This window comes from Tachypleus tridentatus, chromosome 1 (genome assembly GCF_004210375.1).
Source record: "Tachypleus tridentatus isolate NWPU-2018 chromosome 1, ASM421037v1, whole genome shotgun sequence".
Lineage (NCBI taxonomy): Eukaryota > Metazoa > Arthropoda > Merostomata > Xiphosura > Limulidae > Tachypleus > Tachypleus tridentatus.
In genome coordinates this window covers 18,951,616-18,965,871 of record NC_134825.1, presented here as the reverse complement: position 1 = coordinate 18,965,871, position 14,256 = coordinate 18,951,616, and the positions used below count along the sequence as shown (strand labels likewise).

The 14,256-nt window shown below is 33.1% G+C and overlaps 1 protein-coding gene across 1 annotated transcript in view; it reads left to right on the top strand.

Moving 5' to 3' along the window:
* The window catches only part of LOC143244137 (dipeptidyl peptidase 4-like), a 334,696-nt gene that overhangs the window by 46,834 nt on the left and 273,606 nt on the right, over positions 1–14,256 (top strand). The window contains exon 2 of the mRNA XM_076488283.1: positions 5,248–5,497. Coding sequence (XP_076344398.1) covers positions 5,399–5,497 — 99 coding nt within the window. The 5' untranslated portion in view covers positions 5,248–5,398. The remainder of the gene's footprint in view (positions 1–5,247; positions 5,498–14,256) is intronic.

The window sequence follows — 14,256 nt, the reverse complement described above, 5'->3', positions numbered from 1 at the left end:
TCTGACGACGATAGCAGATAGAAATATGAAAATCTTTTTTACATAACTATGTTTTAGAACATGACCTGACGATGATAGCAGATAGAAATATCAAAACCTTATTTACATAACTATGTTTCAGAACATGACTTGACGATGATAGCAGATAGAAATATGAAAACCTTTTTTACATAACTATGTTTTAGAACATGACCTGACGATGATAGCAGATAGAAATATCAAAACCTTATTTACATAACTATGTTTCAGAACATGACCTGACGACGATAGCAGATAGAAATATCAAAACCTTATTTACATAACTATGTTTCAGAACATGACCTGACGACGATAGCAGATAGAAATATGAAAACCTTATTTATATACCTATGTTTCAGAACATGACCTGACGACGATAGCAGATAGAAATATCAAAACCTTATTTACACGACTATGTTTCAGAACATGACTTGACGACGATAGCAGATAGAAATATCAAAACCTTATTTACATGACTATGTTTCAGAACATGACTTGACGATGATAGCAGATAGAAATATCAAAACCTTATTTACATAACTATGTTTCAGAACATGACCTGACGACGATAGCAGATAGAAATATGAAAACCTTATTTACATAACTATGTTTCAGAACATGACCTGACGACGATAGCAGATAGAAATATCAAAACCCTATTTACATGACTATGTTTCAGAACATGACCTGACGACGATAGCAGATAGAAATATCAAAACCTTATTTACATGACTATGTTTCAGAACATGACCCGACGACGATAGCAGATAGAAATATCAAAACCTTATTTACATGACTATGTTTCAAAACAGATTATCTTCTGATCTATTATGCTTCTGTTTCACTTTCTCCAATTGAGAGTTCTTTTTTCATGGTGTATCCTCCAAAAGTAACTCGGAAAGCGCTTTTCTCCACTGCTTTTGTCCAAAATAAGCAAATACAAACAGATAGTTAACAGAATGCGCGGCCTGTTCAGGCAGGTTGCACGTGACTACTTAACAGCTAGAGACGTTCATGACACACACACGTGCATAGCCATATATGTCAGTGAGGTCGGTTTTACATTCCGTATACACCTCTCTCACTCCATTTATACACGCAGGTTTTGTCTTACTTTTATTCATTTATTTTAAATGTACTGCACTCGCTTCTTCATGTGTACTTATTTAAATTAAAAATAAATCAAACAAACCATCCAAAGCCATTACCTTCTAAATGTTAATATTAACATAAGTCTGGTGTTACGGATTTATATCTATATAAATAGTGTAGAGAGAAAGAGAATTTGTTTATATATACATATAGACAGAGAACTAGAGAGAGAGTTTACAATAAACTACGGTAAGATCGAGCAAACTTTCAGGAAAACAGGAACACAGAAATAATCTTACGTTTAATCCATTACCAAAAAGCAGTTATAAATTAAAATCTAATTCACTTGTTCTATGTTTTGCACATCATTACATACATAAGTAAATCAGTTGATACTGTAGTGTATAAACATGTTTTTGTCAGTGTTTCTTTAATCCCAAGGAAGAAGAAAAATCTCCGAATATACATATTTTTTTAAATCTATTATATGTCTATTTTGGTAAGATTTTATAGTCTGTGCTTTCTGTTTTATACCTTGTGCTGGAACAACATGAGACAATTCGTCTCCATTGAAAGCCATACCAACTTACAAGTTTCGTATTGAGCTCGATAAAAGCAAAATTCCCTGGGGTGTGTTGATTTCCTTTCAGAGCGCTTTGGTTTTCAAAAGGGATCTCTGGAGAATTTCGGAATTAGGTGTATGTCACATGAATTATATCGATGCATTAGCTTTTCCAGGAACTGGATTCATGTTTGGGTTACTTTCCTTCCGACGACAACTGTGTTAAGTATTTTTATCTATTTATTTTGTGTCACACAAGACTGTCTCACATGAGAAGGGGTTTATCGCAGACTTTAATTGTATTATTTACGTTATAGGTTTCTGCTGTGTCTTAAGTTGTACGTGACGTAATTTCTCCTGACCTAAACTGTATCATATCTGTATATCTAACTGTAACAGGATATATATATATCAAGAAGGCTGATATGGGTGTTAAACCTGTTATTAAAATAAAGTATAAAACAGCGTTTCGTGACACAGATTGAATCTCAAGCGATCAATTCAGCTTTACACCCACCACTATAATGGTACAGGTATGTTGATGATACAATTGCTAGATTTACATCTACAGAACACATACTTAGTTTTTTCAATCACATTAATTCTATACACCTCAACATTTAGTTCATCTGTGAACATGAAAAAACTAACCAAATAGTATTTATTACCCTCAAGATTACAAGAACCGATACATAATTCAAAACAGAAATTCACAGAAAAATCACTCATACTGGACTATACATTTTCTGGGACCCAGCACATGAAACAAGATAGAAGCTGAACATATTAATAAACCAAATAAACACAGTCATGAAACTATGTTCACCTGTTAAAATTAACAATGAAATCAACAAAATAAAACAACACTTTATCAACATCAACAAATTTCCTCCAAAATCAATTAAAAATTTATACACATACACTTAGATCAACAATACGGTCAGCAACAATAAATCTCAAGATACAACAAGCTACAAAACTTTAAATTGTTGCATACCATACGTTCCCAACATCAGCGAAAAAATAACCAAAATTTGGAAAAACAAACTTATAACAAAACACAACATTCCAGCAAACACCAAATTTATTTATAAACCAGGTACACAACTAAAGTCCATACTATGTAAAAATTACACTGACAAACACCACACCAACATTATTTATAAAATACAATGTGATAACTGCCACGACTTTTATATTGGATAAACAAGCAGAAAAATGGAAACCAGATTTAAAGAACACAAAAACACACCTTCACACGTCTTTGAACACTGCAAATCAAATAAACACAACATAACAATAAAAAATACCCAGATACTAAGTAGGGAAACAAATATAAACAAACGCAAAACCAAAAAAGCCCCACTTATACAACACCTAAAACCAATATAAAGAAACACCTTCATACCTATACTAAGAAATAACCTAACATATACTGCAACGTCCCCTACAATCCCTTACCCGCCTATGCTCTTATACCTAAGACATGTACTCGGCAAAGGTCAGTTGAAAACTCTCTCTTTGTTAACCAGAAGATGACCTAGGAAGGCTGAAACGTTGTTCTCTGCTTTATTAGTAAAAGTGTTAACACTCGTACCAGCCGTTCTGAGATACATTTTCCCTTCAACTGAGTTTTCCGTCATCACGAATTATAACTGGATTATATTCAAGGGTGTTTGTCATTAAGTGTTTTTTTTATATAATTATTCTGAACTTAAGATACATTAAGTGATCGTGTTGTGAACATCAGTTGCATTATGTGTAAATATTTATTTTGTTTGAAAACTAGCACAAAGATACACAATCAACTATCTCTGCTCTGCCCACTACGTGTATCAAAACCCGGTTTCTAGAGATATAAGTCCAGAGACATACCGCTGTGCCACTCGAGGAGCAACTTTTTAATAATGTAATTGCATGTAGGTTTCTTTTGTGCTTTTGCCGTTTTCATCATATCACACGCGTGTATTAGTTTTAATTCAACTTAAAGCCTATCACGGGTAGTGCAGGTTTTTATGTATATCAGCCAAATCATGTGGATGAATTACTATCGTTTGAAATATATTTAGGTCACATGTTAAACAGTTTCAGTTTGTATTTCAAACTTATTATATGTTACGTAGTCTCTCTCTCTGTACTTCAATTTTATTACGTGTTAATTAGAAATTTTGGTTTGAATTTCACACAGAGCTACACGAAGGCTATCTGCGCTAGCCGTCCCTAATTTAACAGTATAATACTAGAGGGAAGGAAGCTAGTCATTGGCACCCAACGCCAACTCTTGGGCTACTCTTTTAGTGTAATGAGATTGACCGTCACTTTATAACGCCCCCACGGATGAAAGGACGAGCATGTTTGGTGTGATTCGAACCCACGATTCTCAGATTACGAGTCGAGTGCTTTAACCACTTGGTCATGTGTTATTAGCTGTTGTTCGTATAGTATATAAACTATAGCACAGTATCTTCACAGAGTTAAAACTTAACAACCAAAAAAGAAATGAAGCTAGCATGGGTTTTAAATAACTGTTCATGATATATTGGCATTCTAATAAAATACTTTAAACGTAGATAAGAAAATATGAAAGACTGTATTGCGTGTATAATAAATTTATGTATGACCTGGGTTTTAGGTATATATTTTTATTTAAAAAACAAAATGCTCACCGTAAAAAAAAAAAAAAAAAAAAACTTTTAAAAAGATATAAATTGAATTTTCGAATATTAAGTTGCACTTATACTTGTAAAAGGTAATTTTACAAGTAAAATTACAAGTAAAATTACAAGGTACTTGTAAAAGTCGAAGCCGATGATGTTCGATGAAAGTTATGTAACGTAACTCGAAAAGAAAACACAAGTAGAGAAATCTAAAACCTCTCTGAAACAGCCAACTTCGTTATCTTTAATCGATATACAGTAAAGATGCGATAGCTCTCCTGGAATGGCATTTTCAACAAAAACTCAAGCACGCACGCGCACAAAGACAAATGTCTTTGAGAGTAAAGGTCTCTCTCTGTCCACTCGGATATGCGAACATAAAAGTAATAAAACGAAAAAGGCAACTTTTTATACAGTGACAAAATAATTAACATTTTAGGTGTTTTTCTTCTGCGATTTGAAACAACTTAAGTATGAAATATGTTCCACGTCTGTCTGTTATTAACGTTTTATTAACTCGTGTAAGTAGAAAATTAAACACCAATTTAAGATAAGAAAAAATAAAAATGTGTGTGAAAATACCTCGCTAAGCGTAGGAACTGTAAGACATTTCCACGCACACACAAAATTAGGATTGGAAAGATATTGACAACAGCGCAAAAGAGAAACAAACAAATAAATAAACTGGAATGACCATTGACGTCACATCATCAAAAGGAGTTCTTTAGAAGTAACAAATGTATCTGTAGATGTTTTATTTTTATAATTTTTCTTTAAAAATAATATACAAGTTCAGGCTTAAAAAAACGATTAGTGTTAGCAAGTGCATGATCATTTTACTGAAGGAAATGTAAATAATTAACTTGAATGTTACTTATCACGCCTAGGTGTTTATAAAAAATAAACATTGTTATTTAGATTGTCATTTGGATAACGCCGCCACAGTTACCAGGACACCCATATTTTGAAGAGAGTCTTCAGTTTGTAAGATGTCTGACGGTGACGTCATAATGTGAAATGAGCACAGTCCCTCCTTGGCTGTGGTCTATTTTAAATGGCTAGGTAATCCATGGACCATTCACAAAACGGGTCAAAAAGACTGACAAGCGACGTAGGGCAGGCACAACCACAGGGAGAAATGGACGCATTACTTCTGGGACGAACAAAGGTCAGTATCAGTTTTCACCATATTTCAACTAGAAATAATCTAATAATGTTAAACCATATATATATATATATATATATTTTTATTTCTCGAAATAAGCCTGTTTTTTCTAATATATATAAACTAAGAAGTTGCGCTTTCAGTAGCGTCTTATTTACTAGAAGTGTCATAACAATTAAAAACAAATTTAGAATATTTAACTTTGTATATTGCGCTTAAACTAACAAAATATGATTTTAATATTTCTTCAGGTTTTTGTTAACAATCGTGTGATACAGTCAGCCAGTTAGAAAAGGCTTAAAAATACTTACCTTGAGAGTGATATAAATAACACTATTTCAGTTTCACAGATAATATTATAAACATATTTTAATGCCATTTGAAACATAGATGGCTTAGAGTTATAACTGAATGCAGTAGGAAAATCAGTTGCGGTTGTAGATATAAACTGTCAAGGAGAATGAAAATTATAAGTGTAATAAGATTCTTTCAAATCACAAAAGTGGCAATATAATACGATTTTTTTTTGTATATTGTTTTGTTATAATTGTTTCTAAGAAAATAATGGACTTGGTTTTACCGTTGGACCTGTTAAATCACGATCTGTATATACCATCTCGATGCGTATTTCGTCGGCGATGCCACACTGAATTTATTAAAGCAACTGCAATTATGATCCTATAATCTGATAGGTCACTGTATATTCACTATTAGTGAAACAACTGGACTGATGCCACTGAGTTATTAGTGGGTTATAAGCAGACATTCGTGATATCATAATAAAAGAAGCTGGGTAAGTGGTTAACACAGAACTAAGGAATCATATCTGTTCGTGTTAACACAAAAGAAATGTTCTAAGCTACACTTTTATGTTGTAATTTATTTGTTTCCCGGAGGCGTACCAAAGTAAAATAAACCTAAAACGTTGGAAAATTCTAAGATGACGTCATTTTTATTTGTGCATTCAAAACGCGATTGTGAATACCAGTTAATTGTAAATATTGTAGGGTTTTTCAAGATAGAGAGTTGAATTAATCAATTTTCCTCGCGAAATATTTAGATTTGTGTCTCTGTCGTGCTTATTAAGTCGATGTGTACAAATTGGTTTGTATTAAAGAAGTTTTAATGTCACTTGTAAGTAGGCTTAAAAGAAGTTACAACACAGTACAAATGTTTAAGTTTGTAGAATTGTTATAAAAGGAAATAAATTAATTTTAGATGTTTTATGTGAAATTTAAACTTACAGGCCTAGCCTGCCTATCTTTTTTTTTAAAGGACGAAGGGGTTAGTAGAAATTTACAAATTTAAATAAAATGTAATGAAATAATTAAAATTTTATAACTTACTCAATATCAGTAAAGGCTTGTTGTTTCCAGATGTAAGAAAAGCTAATAATAAAAAATTAAGAAAAAATGTCACTATTTTATACTTTAAAAATTAATTTATGAAGTGTCGATCTTTGTCACTCATAGACCTGCACTTCTTACAAAATTTTAATATATATACGTAACTGAGACAGTAAAAATATTACCAACTCGTATTATTAATTGTTAACATGTAAAATAAAGAAAAATAATTAACACTCAGTAACAGTCACCGTTAGGAAGCAGCAAGCACAATGTAACAAGCATGTATGACTAGATAGATTGTTAGGCCTAATGGAGTTGATGCGTAAAACTTTCTTTCTACGTACGTGTTACGCTGTGTGTAAATCTATGAGTGACAAAGATCGACACTTCATAAATTAATTTTTAAAGTATAAAATAGTGACATTTTTTCTTAATTTTTTATGGAAAGGGGAAATTGAACCATAAGTTTTTGTTGGATAAGGACGAATATTTTTCTTTAAATTATTTTAAACCAGGTCAGTTTTTCTTTTGGATGGTAAGTATATAATACAGTTTCAATGCTTCAAAGAAGCCAGTCTTTGTGGTCAGCATAGGCCTATATAAATTTTCGACAGAAATACAAGCTCTTCTCGTTAACACTTGAGTAGATTCAACACTTCTTCACCGAATATCATTTATACGGCATTTTTCACGTCAGTAGTCTTAGAAATTTATTCGGATCTCAAAGTAAGTGAAAGATGTCAGCGAATTTACAACACAAACTTTAAAGTCTTATAATCTATGACGATTCACGCGACACACAGCGGTTTAAAGAAAGAAATCTGAAAAAGGCTTAAAGTGCTAAGGTTTTAATACATATTTTTTATTCCTTTCTAACGTATTTAAATTTCCACGTGCCATAGACCGATAATTTACATGTTACAAGCACATGTAAAGTTTTTTTCTTTTGTACCACAAGAGACCTTTCAAATACATCTTTATCGAACAGAATACAACCAATCACATAGTAATTTGAAACTTCTATTTCAAGTAGACATACATATCTGTATATTGCCATTTCAATTAATTTACTAGACATTTGCCTTTATTCTAACGAGCATTAGTACTGCTTCGTTTAACCTCTGCGTTATTAGTGATAATACGATACCACATACACGTTAGGTTTAATAAGAAAGAAAGCTTAAACCTGAAAGGCCTATTAGCTTATTGACGATTTTAATGAACCATATTCATATTGCCACTTCCGCTAACAACCTTCATATTATCCAAAATAATGAATCAATAATTTATTACGCACGTCTTGTAAAGATTGATATACGAGGACTGATTTATTATTAAAATCGTTTTATTGAAAACGTACAGAGTAGAACAAAATATTAAAGATGTTGGATTCTGTTTATCTTAATACGTTTCCCTCTGAGTTTATTAGAAGTTGAAAGATGTTCTTTCAGATACGAACTTTATAATTTATTGAAGGAACTTGATCAGTATGGAAAGTAAATCGTCCTTCGGTGAGAATATATAATAAATTTTGTTCACACATAAGTTCACCACACTCTTTATGGTAAGACACACCTTTTGTTACAAAAGTAACTTTTGCAGACTAACTGCAATACAATAATTTTTGTCTCGTTAAAACATATTTTGACCGCTCTAGGTCACATACGTGTATATTGGCTTTTTAGCGACTCAGCTGTATGAAGATTTATAACGATACAAATCAAGTTTCGATACCTGCTGTGAATACATTACAGATTGGCTTAAGAACAAACAGGATATGTATATATATATATATATATCCTGCATATTACAATCTTGATTTTGTAAAGTTGTTGTTTCAACCGAATTTTATATGTAAAGACTTTTTTCTTTCTTGTTAAAAAAGCACAAAAATTGATTTTTGTATTCTGCCCCCACAGTATAGGTAGAACCATGAGATTTAATACAGTTAGCTTTCATGCTTATTTCTAAAGGCCCGGCATGGCCAAGCGTGTTAAGGCGTGCGACTCGTAATCTTAGGGTTGCGGGTTTGCATCCCGGTCGCGCCAAACATGCTCGCCCTTTCAGCCGTGGGGGCGTTATAATGTGACGGTCAATCCCACTATTCGTTGGTTAAAGAGTAGCCCAAGAGTTGGCGGTGGCTGGTGATGACTAGCTGCCTTCCCTCTAGTCTTACACTGCTAAATTAAGGACGGCTAGCACAGATAGCCCTCGTGTGGCTTTGTGCGAAATTCAAAAACAAAAAATTATTTCTGAATTATCGAAGTGCTTATTTGTGAAGAAGTCCAATTTTAAATTTGGTGTAGGAGAATTTTACAAGCGTATCCATTTCACGGTTTAATTACAAGCGGCTATTGCGAATTCCTACTGATAAATGTCAAATGCAAAGGAAAAAACCAATGATTAATTGAAACTAATTATTCCACATCGCCTTTAATTCGTGTCCACTTGCTCACAGTCGTTTTATTTTCTTTTACTTAAAAAAAAAGATTAAAAACTTTTGAAGGTGTGAGTAAATGTAGTAAATATTTCCATCATTCGTAACGGAAAACATTTCTTTTGCTCTCGAATTGTACGTCTAAACTTCATTCTCTGTGTCTTTCCTAGACTAAAGTTAGTGCAGCAAGAAAGATCAGTTTTTACCCTCATTTTTTACTTGTAGAAAATGGACAAGGTTCACTCGAATTTCAATTAGATAAAACTGTTTGGCAGTTAGTGTATCTTCGTGTTTTGTTGTTTTTTGAGAACAAGCCAAGTTTGAAGCAGACGTATTGCTATATATTTTATATCTGTTTATAAATTTCTTTATTTTGTTTATCTGTTTATTTATATAAGCCCAGGAACAATTCGTTCAAGATTGCCGTTATGGACCAAATGTAAATGTGATTTTTGTCTGCGTGAAACAAATATTATTTTATTTATAACCTCTTGTTATTAAATTTATCATTAACAAGTTTAACAGCTGCGTTTAACAACTTCTCATTTATCTGTGTATATAACGTATCTATTACATTACTAATAAGGTATTTGTATACACACACACACACACACATAATGCTCTCGTTTGTTGATATATACAAGTATTGCCATCTATTGACATTTTAACTAATCTTATATTTTTATGTTGATACGTGAAACCGCGTTGCTCGCTTATTAAAACACAATTATTTTGCTCAAATTTATCTTCTGTATAAAGTTATTATCAACATTTAATGGCAATGTGAAATAGCAGAAACTGTTTAACTATCCATTTGTTACAATAATTATTCTTTTCATTAAACTTTTATTCGAAAAAGGGTTCATTTATAAAACAAAATTATTTGTTAAACAAATAGATGGAGCTACTAGTGCACAGATAACTTGCTATTAAATGTTACCCAATTTTATTTTATTTTTGAAACAAAATATATAATACTATTAAAATCATGTATGTTCCTTGTTCGTGATATAGTTTTCTATTCACTAATACAGATACATAGTAGAAATAAGGAGGGCTGTTTGTGGAACTTTTTCAGCTTTTCAGTGATGTCGAGAAAACCCACTTGTAAAGAAAAATATATTTGTGAAAACGGCTCTTGGCCCAGCATGGCCAAGCGTGTTAAGGCGTTCGACTCCTAATTCGAGGGTCACGAGTTCGAATCCCGGTTGCACCAAACATGCTCGCCCTTTCAGCCGTGGTGGCATTATAAAGTGACGATCGATCCCACTATTCGTTGGTAAAAGAGTAGCCCAAGAGTTGGCGGTGGGTGGTGATGATCGGCTGCCTTCCCTCTAGTCTTACACTGCTAAATTAGGGACGGCTAGTGCAGATAGCCCTCGTGTACTTTGTGCGAAAGTTAAAAAAAAAAAGCTTCTTTCCTCAACTCAAACGAGTCGTTTTTATACACACAAGTAAGCTTTTATACTAGATAATTGTTTTGTTTGTTTTTAATTAAGCACAAAAGTACACGCTAGGCTTGTTACGTATTATAATTTATTCCGCACGAGTCTTCGATCTATTATTACGCATGTTACGTGTTATGATTTCAAACAGCCCGAAATTTGAAGTTTCAGGTTAAATGTCGATATGTATTGCATTTATAATATTTGTCAACAAGATTGATACAATTTTATTTATTAACACAAACCTAGTTTAGTACATCAAATAATCAATACAATTTATAATAACGGTTATTACAAATAGCTAATATAAATAATTACTTATATTCAAACTTTTACAAACTCGCAAACAATACTCAGTCTTCTATCTGGTATGAAACCTAATATTTTGTTGACGGTCCATGTCCAAGAGGAGTAGGTTTCTTTTAATACACAGATATATTTCACTTGACAGGAATGTTAACCAGCTCTATTCTTGTTTGGCTTAACGCGGTTTACAAGCTTACTTCTTTCTGTTGTTTCAGTAGAAATACTAATATCCAAAGATAATTATCTGAAGTTGAACGGTTCGTAATGTTCCTGGTCAAATTCTGTAGTTTTCCAATTAATAAGCGTTAATTACAATTATAGCTTTCGAAGCTTATAGCATATTGACTGTAGCTAACTAATAAATATTCTATTACTGTCTCTCGGCTAGCTTTTATACAAATCACACATGATTCCCGAACGTTTAACAATGTTCGAAGACACGCTACAATTTTCATAACCACATATTGTTGATTCTTGCTCTCGAGAATTTTCTACAGATTTAGAGAACAGGTGGGATTTGCGCAATACACATCCAGCAACATACGTCACATGTCTCAAACTGAAACAAACGTAGGTATTAAAATAAATGTATAACAGCAAACGTATTATACAATATAACAATACAGTATAATATAACCATATAATTTGAAATAATTTTGATATTTTACGACATGTTTAATTACAAGCCGAATAAACACAACATTTGTTATTTACAACAGAATTCTATTTCATGTAGCTCTTTGGAGCTGATAAATATAAATTGTTCTTATTTATTGCATGCAAAAGTGTATTTATTATAGTAGTCGTGATATCATTATTTTATCAAAACATAAGAAAAATATGTAAGGTTTTTGTTTGTTTTTGTGTGTTTTTTTAATTTCGCACAAAGCTACTCGAGGGCTATCTGTGCTAGCCGTCCCTAATTTAGCAGTGCAAGACTTACTTGCTAATCTTCTGAAGGCAGCTAGTCATCACCACCCACCGTCTACTCTTTTACCAACGAATAGTGGGATTGATCGTCACATTATAACGCCCCCACGGCTGAAAGGGCGAGCATGTTTGGCGCGACCGGGATGCGAACCCGTGACCCTCAGATTACGAGTCGCACGCCTTAACACGCTTGGCCATACCGGGCTAAAAATGTAAGGACAATATATTCAGATCAATATTAAATACAACTAAAACTCTCAACTATTTTTACTTGTCCCTAGAGGGTTGCGAGTTGCAAACCTTAGTTCACAAACTACATCAAAAATTGGATCCTGGAAAGTTTTTTTTTTAACTGAAATACCACACCCTCATATAACGATAATTATAATACAATGTTCTGCGTGTTAACGTGATACTTGTATGAATATTATTCAGGTTAAATTCTATTTTAGTCACACTTGTCAGTATACCTATGCCATTCGTGCATACAAGTACAAGAAGTAACCAATCACTCAGCGTGAGTGGCTTCCAAACGTAACTGCAATTTGTTCAAAACGCCCCTGCACGTGAAGAGTGCCTTCAATCACGGGAATGAATATATTGTATTTTCTCATCCATTTTATATTCAACATTCATATCCCTGCACAAAACCAAGTACAGCACAATGGCTAGCATATTCTGGTCGTCAGTTCTAGGACACATGGTTCTTGGCTCGTTGCTCCAAAAATGTATTCTACATTTTGTAAAACAGGTGTGCTCTAAGAGTGACACTCAAATTTCACTATTCGGTAATGCAAGGATTTGTGGTACGTGCGAATTTTATTCTAATCTATCAGCTCAAAATTGAAGACAGCAACTTAATGATTCTGTCTTTCAGATCGGTTAGCAAGAATTTTTTTTATATTTTTTTATTCAATAATTCATTAAATTTGATAAAGGATTGAAATATGACCTTAACTGAGACCTACAATGGCTTACGAACTTTTATGCTATTATGAAAAATACCCAACAAAATTTAAACCACTTTATTACTTATATTAATATTCATTATTAACTTTCGATCAGTGCAACGTACTTACATAGAACGAGCCAAAAACATAACATCAAAATAAATGAAGTTTCATATCCTGTTCTTACGGTTTTCTTTACATAAACTGTACGGTATTACATGGGTTAGGTATCCTCGCTTGTAAATGTGACATTTCAGTGTTAAAACATGTTAAGAGATGCCATTTGTTTGGAAGTGAGTACTTAACATAAACCAATGTTTTCTGATTTTTTGTCTCATTCTGGTAGTTATATAAAAGTTGAATTTAAAAATATTTTGGCAAACGTTTTAACAGTTTACAGTTTGACAAGTTACTGTAAGTTCCTGTTTTACAAGAGTAGATCGTTACAATTCAAACAACTAGAACTGTGATATATATGATGTATTATTACTTAGATTACATGTAAAGATCATATAAAGTTCCACATAACTTTTATCATTTAATGTGGATGCTTCAATATTTAAAATAACATTTTTTTTTTACAATTATGTCCATAGAAATTGAACAGTAAATATTATTGACTACTTAGTTCTGATAAAGGGCCCGGCATGGCCAAGCGTGTTATGGCGTGCGACTCGTAATCTGAGGGTCGCGGGTTCGCATCCCGGTCGCGCCAAACATACTCGCCCCTTTAGCCGTGGGGGCGTTATAGTGTGATGGTCAATCCTACTATTCGTTGGTAAAAGAGTAGCCCAAGAGTTGGCGGTAGGTGGTGATGACTAGCTGTCTTCCCTCTAGTTTTACACTGCTAAATTAGGAACAGCTAGCGCAGATAGCCCTCGTGTAGCTTTGCACGAAATTAAAAAAAGCAAACAAACAGTTCTGATGAAATTTTTTTATGTAATATTGGTTTCGAAATTTCGTACATTCTGCACTCAACAGTAAGAAGACTTGATGTCGCTCAACGCCCCCAGACTTATAATGCTATAAATCGAGTTTTGACACCTACTGTCGGCAGATTACAGGTAGCCCATTTCGTAGCCTTGCGTTTAACAGCAAAGTACACAAAGCGCGACATAAGCAGGTTACTCAAGAAGGTTATTATACGAAGTCAGTGGTTGTTCCATCTGTTAGGTCGTGTACAGCTTCACTGAATTGCAAGTGCTTATATATCACAGAAACGTCAATAATTTTATTAACTACGTATTCAGGTCGTGTAACATCTTTATTTTCTCATACATAGCATAATATTTTGGTCCATCGCGACTGTCATATACTCTATTTTGAATTAAGCACAAAGGTACAC